Genomic DNA, 13,282 nt, shown 5'->3' on the forward strand with positions numbered 1-13,282 from the left:
GAGAGAGCTGTCTGCAGACCCTGAGCGGCAGACAGATGCGTGCGAACCGAGAGGCGGACGCACGCACACACAAACACGGCCTCTTCAAATTGAAACGTCTTTGATAGCCGAGCAGAGGGACCGAATATAACGCTCTGTCAAAACAGCCCTCGCATTGACAGCGGCTGGCTGACTGATAGGCCCGGCGTGAATGTCATGGGGGAGAATGGTAATTCACACAGCCCGATACGGAGAGGGGGAATGGTGATCTCTTAATGCATCTACGAGTGTGTATATCTATTGAATTAGCAGCCGTCAAATGGATTCCTCCTGCCCTTGACGGGGAGTGGAGCGTACATCGGTTTCGTGCGAGCGTCCTACCTGCGCGATCTGCAGCATCTCGGGGTTGAGCCTGTTGAGGTGAAGCATGAACTCGGCCAGGCCGATCAGGGCCAGCTGGATGGTGAACATCTTGCGGAACGTCCAGTAATCGGTGGCGTTGGGGAACGTGTGGAGAGCCCACTCTTTGAGCATGCTGCGAGGAACCATGTTGCCCTGGACCTCTTTCAAGATGTCCCTCAGAACCTGGTAGTGAGAGGGAGCGCACTTTAGGACGTGAGGGTTGTTATGGGCTACACAGGTCGCACTCGAGTAAAAATATTGATCCTCTTTTTAGAACTGCACCGTGGATTTTACTTTTAATTCAGAAGGAAAAAAAACCTGAGCGCAGTGTATTTATAAGTCTAAAATATAATCAAGGGTTCAGAATTTCAGAATCAAAAAGCAAAGGCCCTCGACAAAACAATCTTAAAGATTGAAATCCATCATAGATTAAGCAGAGATAGGCTGCTCAATCCAAGAACACTCCAAAAAGAACAGAAAGGAAAAACAGTCTGCTTAATTTAATTTAGCAGGCCGACTGTTTTCTTTGTGACTGACCTTGAGGTAAACCTAGTGAGCTGATTGGGTGCGGAAAAGATTTGTGCTGCCGCTTTTTTAACAAAGAGGAGCACATTTATTATTCAAGAAATAGTTAATAGTCTGCAAAATCAAAATAAAATATGGGAAACTCAAGTCGCCCCGGTTGAATATTAATGCAGGACTGTTTGTATTATATGCTGTCTGCAGAAGTTTTCTAATTGTGTCCGTACCTGGTGGCTGGCCTGTGTACCTCTGGCCTGCACAGTGGCCAGACGATCGTAATAACGGGAGATAGGGTTGTCGTGCTCGATGCCCTTCTTGGCACAACGCTGCTTGTAGATTTCCACCAGCGACAGAGACGAAGGGTTGTCCTCGACCAGCCGCATCTGAGGCGACACTGCCACCACTCGGGGCACTGGAGAGGCGGAGGGAGGGAGGGGAAGGAAATTAAAGGTGAGTAAAGACAGAGAGGAGGAGAGCGTCGGGAGAGTGACCGCATCAGTGGTACAGAAACGCAACTAAACTGTTTTTACCACAGTGAAAACCAAAACTGAAATATTCCAGAGATGGTGAAGAACTGCACTGAAGGCCAATGATCAACACCAAGCAGGGCCAAGAGAGGTAAAGGCTGCCCATGAGCTGCACACAGGAAGTAGTCTACACAATGGCTTTGCAAATCCTATCAACACTTTGGATTGAGGAAATGGGTGGGAAGAGATCTTTAATGTTTACATTTCCCCTCAAAACCATGAAATGAGAGGAAACCGTGTTTGAAAGCAAAATGTTTTGGTGTTATCAAAGTATGTTGCTGGTTGGATATGTGATGATAAGATGATTTCCTTTCTTTTTTTTTCTTTGGTGCTGTGAGAGATTTATCCCTATAAACTATAGACCTTTGAAACTCAAATAAAGGCAGGTTCGCCCTTTTCTCATACCAGTGAAGAAGAGGTGCCTCTTGGTGGTCTCCTTTCTCTTCTCCAGACAGGGGTTGAGGAGCCGGAGGAGCTGCAGAACCCTTTCCTCTCGGCGTGACTCGGTCAGGCAGGCGTCGTTCATCACCAGGTAGGGGTAGATCTTGCCGTTGTGGCCGCGGATGTAGAGGCGGCGGGCCGCAGTGTTGTGCTTCTGAACAATCTCCACTCTGGGCATGAACCTGGTGAAGGGTGCGGAGAAACAGAATGAAAGTAGTAAACAATATGCAGGCGACTCTAGTGTCCACCGTGCGTTGAAGGGATCTTTACCTGGCAATCTTGATGTAGTAGTGCGTAGGTTTGGGCATCAGGAATTCGCCCGGGATCTCCACTTCGGCTGTTTGTGCAGAGAAATTGCTCAGGAAACGACACTTCTCCTCGATGAGGAAGAACTTCGGAAGCTGTTTGGTTTTGGCCTCCAGGATCTTGATCCACTTCTTCAGCTTGGAGATCAGATTGTGTAGCTTCATGGAGCCTGGCACGCTGAAGTCGAAGTCTGTCAGGAGAGAAGTGGTAGCTGTCACAGCACTGACTCCTTCTTTATTTACTCATTCTTCCAAGTGTCTGATACCCCTTTCACATCAAAAATCCCGGGTCGACCCATCTTTGGTGCGGTTTCACATCACCGGAAGTCTCAGGTCTGACCTGCCGCTGTGAGAGCAGCGTGCCTTTTTTATATCCATCTCACATGTCATTGCGTCGACAATGTCATCATTATACATATAAGTACACTACACTGCGAGATAAACAATGTGTTAATGACCTGAAGGACGGACCAGTCAAAGCCCTGCTTTTTCAAAAAGCTGGTGATATTTGAACAAATCACTGTGTCCTGTGTGTTTCCATGATCGATAAACAGAAGTCGTGCATGCTTTCCCCTATCTGTGCAATTTCCCGAACATGAGGTAGAGCTAAATCACCTATGTGGTTCCATTAACAATCGTGTAACAACACATTTGATTTGTTGGATTTAAAAAAAAAAATGGACAAAACCTCTGTCCTCTCTTATAAAACCAAAACTTTGCTCTGTTTTTGAGCTGCTCACAGCCCTGGAGCTTCTACAATGACAGCCTGACAGGAAGTCCAATGACGTCATCATCAATGTCATTGTGTAAATTAGCGGGTCAACTGTCCTGTTCACTTTGAAGCCGAACCGATAAAAACCCGGGTCGGTTGCCAGGTCGTTTGACCCGGGTCGACGCGGGTGAAAGGGGCTTGACAAGCTTGCTGTTTTTCTTCACTGTGGCGAAGGAAAAGAAGCCAAAAACATGACTTCTGCATGAACCACTTTTACATAACATGGAGTTTGGTATTTAATGAATTATTCTCTATGAGTAACTTGATGTGACATTAAGAGTAAACTCGTGAAAACAAGTGAACAACCAGATAAAGGCTTTGAAAGCGATCAGATAATAAATAAATCCTCAAGCTAGCTGCGAGTCTTTTTTTTTTTTTTTTTTTTTTTTTTTTTTTTTTTTTTTTTTTTTGTCTGCATTTGTCTGCATAGTTGGACACCACAGGGTGTCAACATTATATGAGGTTGATGCAGTTATATTCTTGCAGTTGAAAGCTTTATTACTTCAGTGCGTGAGTGTGACCATCACCAGCCCTCCCTGAGAACTGTCCTGTTGATCTTTATTGAGTGTAGTGACCTTGTGTGGCAGGGAGGGCAGTGCTACACCTCAGTGGATAGAGGGGGGGAACAAAGGAAAGAAAAGATGTAGAAGGATGGACAGTGGAGGAGATACATGTGGTGCTAGTAGGAACTAGTGGAGTGCAGGGTTCTGTGCTTCCCAAGTCACCTCACTCAAGTATGACTGGGTACAGTCATCTCTGGAGAGATGAGAGAGTCCAGGGGGGGGTAAGGGCGTCCCAATGGAAGGAGAGAAGTCTGCCATTGGGCACGTAGTGATAGAGTGAAAACAATAATCCAGCCCTTAATAGCCGGGACTCATCAATTCTTTTTGATGTGATCCAGCACGGGCTGGCAGGTGACAACACACATGCATGTGGGCATTCCCTAAATATGAGTGAGACCATTATCAGGGCCCAGAGTCAGGTCAGAAGCCCCAGCGCCCGAGAGCCTCCACCCCAGTGTGGGGCGCATGGGTGACAGGACCAGAGAACCACCGTAGCCACGGGGCAAGCCACACCCCAGCGCAGATGGCGAGCGATGACCAACACCCCCAGACCAACCAAGCGAGCACAAGTCGGTGCAGGCCAGAGCAGCCCCCCATACCCCCCACACCCCCCAGCCACCGCAGCCCGTCCACCCACCGCCGCCAACACCCCCCCCAAAGACCCCACCCCCCGCCCGCAGGGCAGCCATGGACACCTCTCCAGCCGAGAGGACTCCCCCAGGAGCCCAGCAAAGCCCCCGCAGACGGGCACCGGCCCAGCGCCCAACCAGGGACGGGCCATCCGAGCAGGGGGGCCAGGGAGCCGGCCCCATGCCCCTGGCGCACCCGGGCCAGGGAGACCACGGGAAGAGAGAACCCCCATCCGCCAGGGAGAGACCCCAGCCCCCCATCGAAGGGAGAGGGGAAGCACCAAGCCACCACCCGAACCAGTCGATACCGGAACAACCGGGTACCCAAGGAAGCCGCCACGAACCCGTCGCCACGCAGCACCAGGAGACAAAGCCAGGCCAAGAGGACACCAGAGAACCTAGGTAGATACAAATAAATCCTCAAGCTAGCTGCGAGTCTTGATGGAGGAGTCGGTGTGTTGCTCTCCATCCCTAATCAACTAATCTCAAAATGCCCTAATCCCCAGACTTCATTTGCACACAGGAACACTGGAAAACTGTAGTGGTCATCTCCCTCATCTGTATGTGTAACCTTTAACTGCGAGTGCTATGTATATATGAGTTTTGAAATATCATGCTGCATATGATACTGGAAGTGGAGGAGCCAGATCAAAGAAGCATCGCTATTAAGTCGACTATAACTAAGAAAATACAATGTATGGGAATTTGACGGTTAAGTGTCAACGCTGCGAGGTCTGTTTGACACTGCATCCTGTTAGAATAATTACAGACATATCTGGGTATTTACTTTAAAAAAATACATATATTTATTCAGTGACATGGACTAACTAGAATTACTGCCTCACGGTTGGATGGGTTTTCTCAATACATCCCATCACTTTCTGCCAAACTGAAGAAATTCTATGGAAAGGAGTTCCTGAAATATTGATCACATACACAATAATGGGATGCATGAAGAGACCTGGACGTTTGACCATGACAAACTGGGGAACTTCACAGATCAGTTATTCATGGCAGGCTGGCAGCACGAGGAGGCCTGTTTGCTCTATCGACTTAAAACTCCCAGGCGGAGGGCCGGGAGCTGATTAAATTAGAGCTATAAAAATGAGAGTCTTAAAGTATTAAATTCCTGTTTCAAGTCACAACTCATATTGCACGTAACATATTGTGATGAGCTGCAGTAATAACAACGGAAGGAGGGGAAGTGAGCCAAGCAGGTTTTCCATTTTAGACTTAAACCCCCAGGACATTTCTGTAACATGAATGCGTGCTCACACTCACACACACACACACACACAACCAACCCCTCCTATTTCAGCACACCCTGTTGTGCCGCCTGTTATAATGAATCCATGAAACTGCAAGGCCTTGCCATTTCAAACCTGTTCAATCTCTCCCAGAGTGAGACCTCCTAATACTTTAAATAAGCCCTTTAAAACAGCCAATGTTCTTTTCGGAGTGGCCCTATTTCGCCATCCGTCCGCCTGCAATTCACCTGCCTCCACAGCGGAGGCAAAATTGAAACAGTCCTGAGAAATTGCAGCCCGACAACAATTCACCCCCATAAAAGTGTATAATGCTTACAAATAGAAAAAGCGAGACATGGCGCACTCTTGTCGGAGCAAGGAAGCCATATCATTTATCAACAATATAAGAAATATCATTCCATCCTTATCAGATATAAAACAATTCATCTGTTTAAATCTGGAGGAGGCTGCACACGAGGCAATGGCTTCCTGTGGGCTTCACAACCTACACATCGCATTGCTTCAACGCAGCAATCCGCTAAACGCTTAAACACCTTCTGTTACGATAAGCAAAAAACTTTCAGTGCAATCAAATCAGTAATAAAAACTTTCCTCACGTCTGCCAGGGACACGTCCTCCAGATCCTCACAGGATGGACGGACTGCGGCTGCCTCGGCCTCCGTGTGTCGACGCACGTCCCCTTAATGTGTGCCAACCCCAAAACCGCACGCTGCTGCCGAGAGAAACTACGGGAGTGCTTTGTAACGAGTGTAATACAGCCAGAGAGACCGGAGGAGTTATTTTCAGTCCCCCTGAACTTATCTTTGACCCGCGCTCGGTGGGGGTGTGGGGGAAAGGATGCTGAGAAAAAGAGTGCTGTGTGGAAAGCAGCCAGACCGCTCTCTGACCTGTGCGGAGAAAGCAGAGCTAGAACACTGCCCTACCTGGCCCGCGTGACAGACACAGCGGAGGATCTGCACTGCTGCACCAAATTACGGTTTCGCGCTCAGGAGGTGGGCCCCCCTCTGAATGCAGAACCATCATACCCTCATGTGTTGCCCTGGACCTGACTCCGTGTGGGATTGTACGTGTGTGTTTTCCGTGGTGGAGTCCATTCGACTTCATTATGGCTGATTGGTGAACTGAAGTAGTTTGTGTTTCAGAGGTCACCGGAGCAGCGCGGACAGGGTTGTCCAGGATCTACCAGAGCGGCAGCCGCATTAAAAGTTTACATTTAAAGCTCCTTTTTGGAGGCTACACAGGTGCTAAGCCAAACTGCTGCACAGAATTATACAACTATGCTGAATGTAATTTTAGCATGACAAATGATTGTTCAATAGTGACAGAAGCAAAAGGCCAAGAAACGTGTCCGTTTTTTTTTTTTTTTTCATGAAAAGCTCTTGTGACAAAAGTCTCTGGAACAGATCCACTGCTAAAACAGTAACTCATGCAAATACCATTCTCCGTAATTGGATTTGAATGCCTCCCCGCTGCCAAATGTTATATGTGCACACATAAACCCATATTTTCCGGCCCACAAACCCTGCGAAAGCAAGTGAGCCACTAACGTGGTGTGGGGAATGGGAGCTTGGCTGCTCTGCAGCTCTGTAAACCCTGTTTGTTCCGCTCTGGAAGGCTTGTGTGGTTTTTCGGTCTCCGCCGGCCCCCGCTCCCCCGCGTCACCGTGGGGACAGCTGCGCGGCGATGGTCGGCGGGCACCCTGCGAGGCAGAAGTCCCGGTGACGCCTGGCTGCGCGAACACAGCTGGCGCCGCAGCATCTGGTGAAATTCATCAGCGGGCGCGCTCACCCTCACGCTCGCCGTTGTTTGCCTGTGCGCAGCTCCCGAGCTCCCGCCCGCTAATACCACCGCACCTGTCACAGTCTTATTGTTTCCCATTTGCACATTTCCTCTCTTACATTTCTTTTGCTCCTCTCCGCAAATTTCTACGCTCATTAGTTCTGGCTCACACTTATTACCAGTTTGCTTTTCATTCACTCCGTCTCCTCGTCTTCCCCACTCTGGCAGCCAAACGCGGAGGAGAAGGGAGAGGGGGACGACAAAGGGAGAGGTCGCGCGGAAATGCGACGAAGCCGGCGTCGACAAAGAAAGCGAGGTGTACGGTGCGAATGGAACCGAGGCCACGTGTACGTGCAGTCAGTCCCCAGAAGTGAAAGTCAGCAAAAAAAAAAAAAAAAAGGTTTATTTGAACACTGAGAGCTGGGGGAGTTGCAGACAGTCCTTGTTTAAACCGGCTCCTGTGAACTGTGGTTCAACTCCCTTATGTAATGTAGGAAAACAGACACGTGGCTTCCAAAAACAGGGGAATGATTGTTTTGAGAAAAAATGTGTCTCAGAGGGGGCTTTGGCTAAACTCGAACTGCACCTGTCCCGTTAATTCCACAGCTCGCACATGAATCCGAACACGGAGGCAAAAGATGGCTGGAGGCTGCAATGCTGCGTTACGAGCATGCGCATGAAAATCGTTACGTTTCTGCCTTTAAGAAGGGAAGCGCAAAACTGAGGAGAGATCAGAGGACTGTCCGTGTGTCTTCTGATCACCTCAGAACACCTCACAGTATCAGCGTCCTGGTTGGGGAACTAGAAAGATTTCAGGATTTAAAAGACAGACAGACACTGCCAACAATTCACAGTCAATGGGCCATTCCAAGTACTAAATACTATCAGTCAGTAGTGTGTAATATCTAGTATAACATGAACAAGTGTATCAATGATACAAATCAAATTCAGCAGAATTTCGTGGTCTTCCGCGCTGTTGTATTATTCAAAGGCAATGACTTTAGTGAACCCACACAAAGGGTTATTTATATCAGTAATTCGTTGCCGGCGAAGGATTTTCTCTGTAATGAGAACAAAATAACTACTTCATTATCATTGCAGACCAATATGCAGGAGGGAAAGCGTATTAAGAGTTTTATCTCCGTTCCACAGTGGCTGGAGCAGACGTTTGAATTCATCTACCTGCTCCTGTATTTTCTGAGCCGCATTCAGCTGCGGTGGAGAAAGCAAGCGGTAAACAATGCTTACTTCCTGACAAGTCGTATCACAACAGGCACAAGGTACGATGATACAGCATTCAGCTGGGGGCTGACGGTACTTACTGAGGGTACGTACGTTCCCAGTTCAGTGTGAAAATGATTTGGGTGGATTCATATGATATATAAATCATATCTGATAAAAAAAATTTTTAAAAAAAAAGCTAAACTTCATAACTAAATATCTTTATTCTGGAGAACTTGGCCACATTGTTGAGACAAACCCTTCGTCTGCTGCACCGGCTTAGATTAGAAACGCCGCCGACGTGTGAACAATCAAAACCGGTGTGGGGGCGTCTGCGCAGACAGTGCAATAAACAAACAGACACGCGTATAAATGCCTATTTCTGACCGGTCGCCAGCTCCGATCCCTCCCTAAAATCCAATCATCTTGTCGGAAACCTTAATTGCATTGTAGAACACCGGCGCCCCAGCTGCTCCGAGCGACAGTGCAGTGCCGGCTCTGGCTCTGATATGAGTGGGGCGAGCTTCTGTGCAGATATAATGTAACCAGTTCAATATATCGCTACAGAGGCCAGTCTGGTGCCTGACTCATCATCTAAACCGGAACAGACATACAGTAACACAGACGCAGCTTCTGTTGGCTCCGAGGCGGCCGATGTCCGCTGAAGTTAGTGAGAAGGGGCGAGGTGGTGCTTCTGGTTTTTATACCTGGCGAAATGTCACACCTTGTCATGCACTCACAAAACTACTTTTGCGGTTGCCTGAAAACATATGCCTCACGTTCCCAGGTTATATAACAAAGTTGCAAGAGAGAACAAGCAACTAAGTTTAAAAAAAAAAAGCCAGATAAACAGCGTGATATGAAAGGGCCGGATTCCTGCGCGCTTCTACGTGCTTTTTTTTTTAGAAAAGCCAACCAACCTGTTGTGAACTGTCCCTTCATCTTCTGGAACACGGGGTCCTGGGCCGTGGCCTGCGCCCGGCGGGCCAGCGACTCGGAGGCGGCGCTGGAGAACATGGTGGAGACGTTGGAGACGTTCTCCAAGCCCACGCCGAAGGTGCTGACCAGCTTCTTGACGAAGTTGAGCGTGTGCGGCGTGATCTTGGCGTCGGAGACGGCGCCGCTCTTCTCAAAGGCCACGGAGTAGCACTTGGCCAGGCCCTGTTGGAGCTGCCGTAAGACCTGCGGAGGGAGAGAAAATGGTCAAATACCAGAATTACAATGTTGTTATTCAGAGACGTCCAAGCCTCCTCTGATGTGAATCGTTTCTCAATTATCTGCTGAATGTTCTCTTGGTCAAAATTTTATACTTTTGTAAATGATAGAAAAAAAAAGAAGCAATGTGAAGTCATACGGTGACCAGGGCAAATGAGAAAGGGAAGGGGGTGACGGTGTAAGCATACCTATGCCCCTTCTTACCCAGTGGAATGAAGCATAGAGCCTGCAGCTGCTGCAGAGTGCCCCAAATCATCACAGGTAATCACACAGATACACACACACACCCCAACAAACTCCTAGCCCTAAATCCCTTGCCCCATCTTACACGCTCACTGCACCCATCCATCAGTTGTCTCAGCCTTCCCCCTCTCCTACAGCCTTCCCCTGCACCGCAGATTAGCTCGTGTGCGCGGATGCCGCCTGGCCCAGCTAAAGAGGTTTGCGGCGGCACCGCCATTCGTTTTGGACGACTGTGTCAGGCCTGGAATGACTTCCACACAGCTGCATAGGTGGAAAAAAGCTGCAGGCTTGAACGTATGATGTAAGTAAATCCCGCCGCGTAACGCTCACATACACGAGACGTTCAACTCGCCTTCCTATACCAACATCCTCACCGCCGTCTGTTTTATATTATCGTTCCCCTCACCTCTTCGTGCCAGTTCTCTCTGAACCACACCATCTGGTCCACGATGCCCTCCAGGGAGGAGAGCAGGGTCGGGTGCAGCTCCCGCTGCATGTGCATGATCCGGCTGCAGCGCCACATCGGGGCGGTGGCCCGGATAGGACCCGGGTCGGAGGCCCCCGAGTGAGGCTGGGCCCCCACCGAACTGGGCTGCTGCTGGCCTGATGCGTCTGGGGGGGGGGGAGCGAGAGGCGTTGAGGGAAAGATATTTTTCCGCGTTTATTCGTCCGCGCCTCTGCATACGTTCAAATGTGATAACTCCAAAGGGGGGTAAAAAAGCAGAAAAAAGGCAGCCATGTTTACTCACCACTTTTGTAGCGCTCCCTCTGCTCGATCTTGAGAGTCAGGTAAAGGGTACGGATCGGGAAGTAGACAGCCTGGGGGTACACTCGTCCCACCTAGCAGATAAAAGAGGGTCACAGATTACATTTCAAAGACTCCCCTCAGGACTGCGAAGGAGAAAGAGGGAGAAACGGAGAGAGGCAGAGGAGGGAAGCGGCGGAGAAAGCGGAGAGAGAAGGAGAGTGACAGAGATACCGCGAGTGCGTGTGTGTGTCAGAGAGCGAGATCACACTGATACAGCCAAAGACCTCTGCTATAACAGAGGGAGCGTTTGAAGCTTTGAGTCAGGGGAGTTAGCCAAGTTAAAAACACGTCATGGCTGAATTACAAAACCGAATGTGACTGATGATGAAATTGCCTACAAGACTTCAAGAAAAGTCACTGACAGCACTGGAAGGCTTAATGGTTGAGGTGGGGACATAAGAGGTTCCAAGTTTTTAAACACACACCAAATTCTCCTCAAACTTGGCGGGGTAGGGTTCCTTTGATAAGTTGCGCGCCAGGTGTGTTCAGGGTCTGCGTTCGGCGTAGATACAATTCATACGTCTGTCTCAGATCAAAGTTAAACTGAAAGAAACCGCTTCTGAAATCAAAATGTCAGCTATCAAACAATGACCGAATTAAAAATCCCCGTTTGGAAAATTTGCCACCGTAGCAGGATATTTTCCTTTCTGTTTATAACGGCGTTATCTATCTAATAATGTTACGCTGAGAAGTGAACGGTTCGGTTACGGAGCTTCACTTTGAAATGTGACACCGTGCACGGGGTCAATCTTTTCTCCATCCTCAAAGCTCCAAACGAGCCCCGGTCAAACACCAAACATCCTGTTTCTGTGGCAACGATTCCAATTCCGCGCTCGCGTCGCCCGCTGACACCGGAACACAAAGGAGGACGAACGCTGCCGACAAATTGCAAGCGCAGACGGCGTAAAGGACTCACCCTTCGGATGGTGAGAGGTAAACTCGGCACTGATGAATCCGTTTGCGTGTCGTGTCACTGTGACCGCACGAAACGAGGGCCTCAAGGTAGAACATGAGCTGTATTATTAAGGTACAATGAGCCTAGTCACAGCGTTTCTATTTCTGTAATATGGGCAACTTGGAGGCTTGTTTATGATGTGCTGCGCTGTCTGACCATTCATGCTCCTCCCTCCAAATGCATAGGCAGTAAGTGTAGACATGTAAAATGTTACTTAACGGACTAAAAGTTCTTTCTTCTTCCCTGAAAGGGAAATATCCCGGAGCATGGTTTTATGCCCGTTGGGTTTTGGTTGGAGACCAAACCACAAGGTTCTTCTCAGGTCTCAGAGCACGATTTCCAAGGCTACAATTACACAGCTACTTGATCCCTTCTAGACCACGCACACGGCTGCAGGGCAGGAAAGGATACCTCCACAATCTCGACAACAAAACTGAGTTCGATATGATTAAAGGTGGGGTCGGGGATGAGTGCTGTCGGAAGACGCTGCAGCAACGAGGCGGAGGAAGAAAGGGAAGGAGCTTCTCTCACACGTTAGCCCGGGGCTGAATGGATTTTGGAACCTCTAAGCTTTCGCCGACTCGATCCGCATCCCTCCGACATCTAACTCGGGTCATCGGAGGGATTTTCAAACCGCGCGAATCGATATCATACAAAAGCTACACCGGGCCGAGGGACGGACTCGCCCATGGCTAGAACATACAGTATTTATCTTTAGACCACTTTGCGTACCGAAAGTGTTACTTGACATCTCGGGCGGCTCTTGAGCGCTTCGAGAACCTCAGCTCCTTCAAAACATGCAACGCGCAACTCGGCGCTGTCAGTCAGGAAGGGGTGTAAAGGCTGCACCGAGGCGGGGGGGGGGGGGGAGATAGGCCTGGTGAAAAGCTGCTGCTGCTCTAGGTCTAAGCCTGGAAGTCTGGACACAATACCAAAGGAGAGAACTAAATTATCAACCACATCTAGGAAAACACTTTCCACTTACACACTGGTGATTGAAGCACACCTCAGCTACCATTAAAAAGTTTGAACCTTTCTGTGGCTAGTGCACCTATGCTTAAAATGCTGCCAAGACAAAAGGAAAATCAAAATAAGTTATTCCTTACATTAGGAAAGACTAATATTTCTATATCGCACATACAGCCAACGTGCAATTTTCAAGATGCTCCTTTACGCGGGGCTTAAAATAGAGAAGAGACGAAGATTTAAAATGAAAAATACCCTTCGGTGATGAGAAGTGAGGCGAAGTCGGGAGTAAGTGGAAGAGAGAATTCTAAGTGGCAGCTAACAGCTGCATTAAAGATGAAAGAGGAAAGAATGCAGAGAGGAAGAGGAGGAACCAGAGATCACCGCGCTAATGGGGAGATAAGAAATGTCACATTTCGGGCGAAGCTGAGGTGGGCTGAGGGGAAGGGGGCGCGTGGCGGCGGCGGCACGAGGGGGAGGCAGCGTGGGAGGGTGCGGAGAGGTGCCGGGATTCTCTGCTAACTTCTGATTCATCTTCCCGTCTGCCCCCAGGCGCTCTTCTCCTCACCTTCATCAATATTTCAGCGTGCGTTTTTTTAAACATCCCGCCGCCGCTGAGAAACTCTAAATAATTCAGGCAATCGAGAGAGATAAAGAATGCCGCGCATTAAAATGTGGTTTTCTTTA

General features: G+C 48.9%; 1 protein-coding gene across 4 annotated transcripts in view; it reads right to left on the reverse strand.

The window, feature by feature from the left end:
* The window catches only part of LOC125022217 (transformation/transcription domain-associated protein), an 83,958-nt gene that overhangs the window by 5,717 nt on the left and 64,959 nt on the right, over positions 1 to 13,282 (reverse strand). For all 4 annotated transcript variants that reach the window (XM_047608666.1, XM_047608664.1, XM_047608665.1 and 1 more), the window contains 7 exons: positions 10,616 to 10,706; positions 10,273 to 10,478; positions 9,329 to 9,590; positions 2,142 to 2,367; positions 1,836 to 2,053; positions 1,131 to 1,315; positions 361 to 564 (listed from right to left, as the gene is read on the reverse strand). In XM_047608666.1, the coding sequence (XP_047464622.1) occupies positions 361 to 564; positions 1,131 to 1,315; positions 1,836 to 2,053; positions 2,142 to 2,367; positions 9,329 to 9,590; positions 10,273 to 10,478; positions 10,616 to 10,706 (1,392 nt within the window). The remainder of the gene's footprint in view (positions 1 to 360; positions 565 to 1,130; positions 1,316 to 1,835; positions 2,054 to 2,141; positions 2,368 to 9,328; positions 9,591 to 10,272; positions 10,479 to 10,615; positions 10,707 to 13,282) is intronic.

This window comes from Mugil cephalus, chromosome 16, assembly GCF_022458985.1.
Source record: "Mugil cephalus isolate CIBA_MC_2020 chromosome 16, CIBA_Mcephalus_1.1, whole genome shotgun sequence".
Taxonomy (NCBI): Eukaryota; Metazoa; Chordata; class Actinopteri; order Mugiliformes; family Mugilidae; genus Mugil; species Mugil cephalus.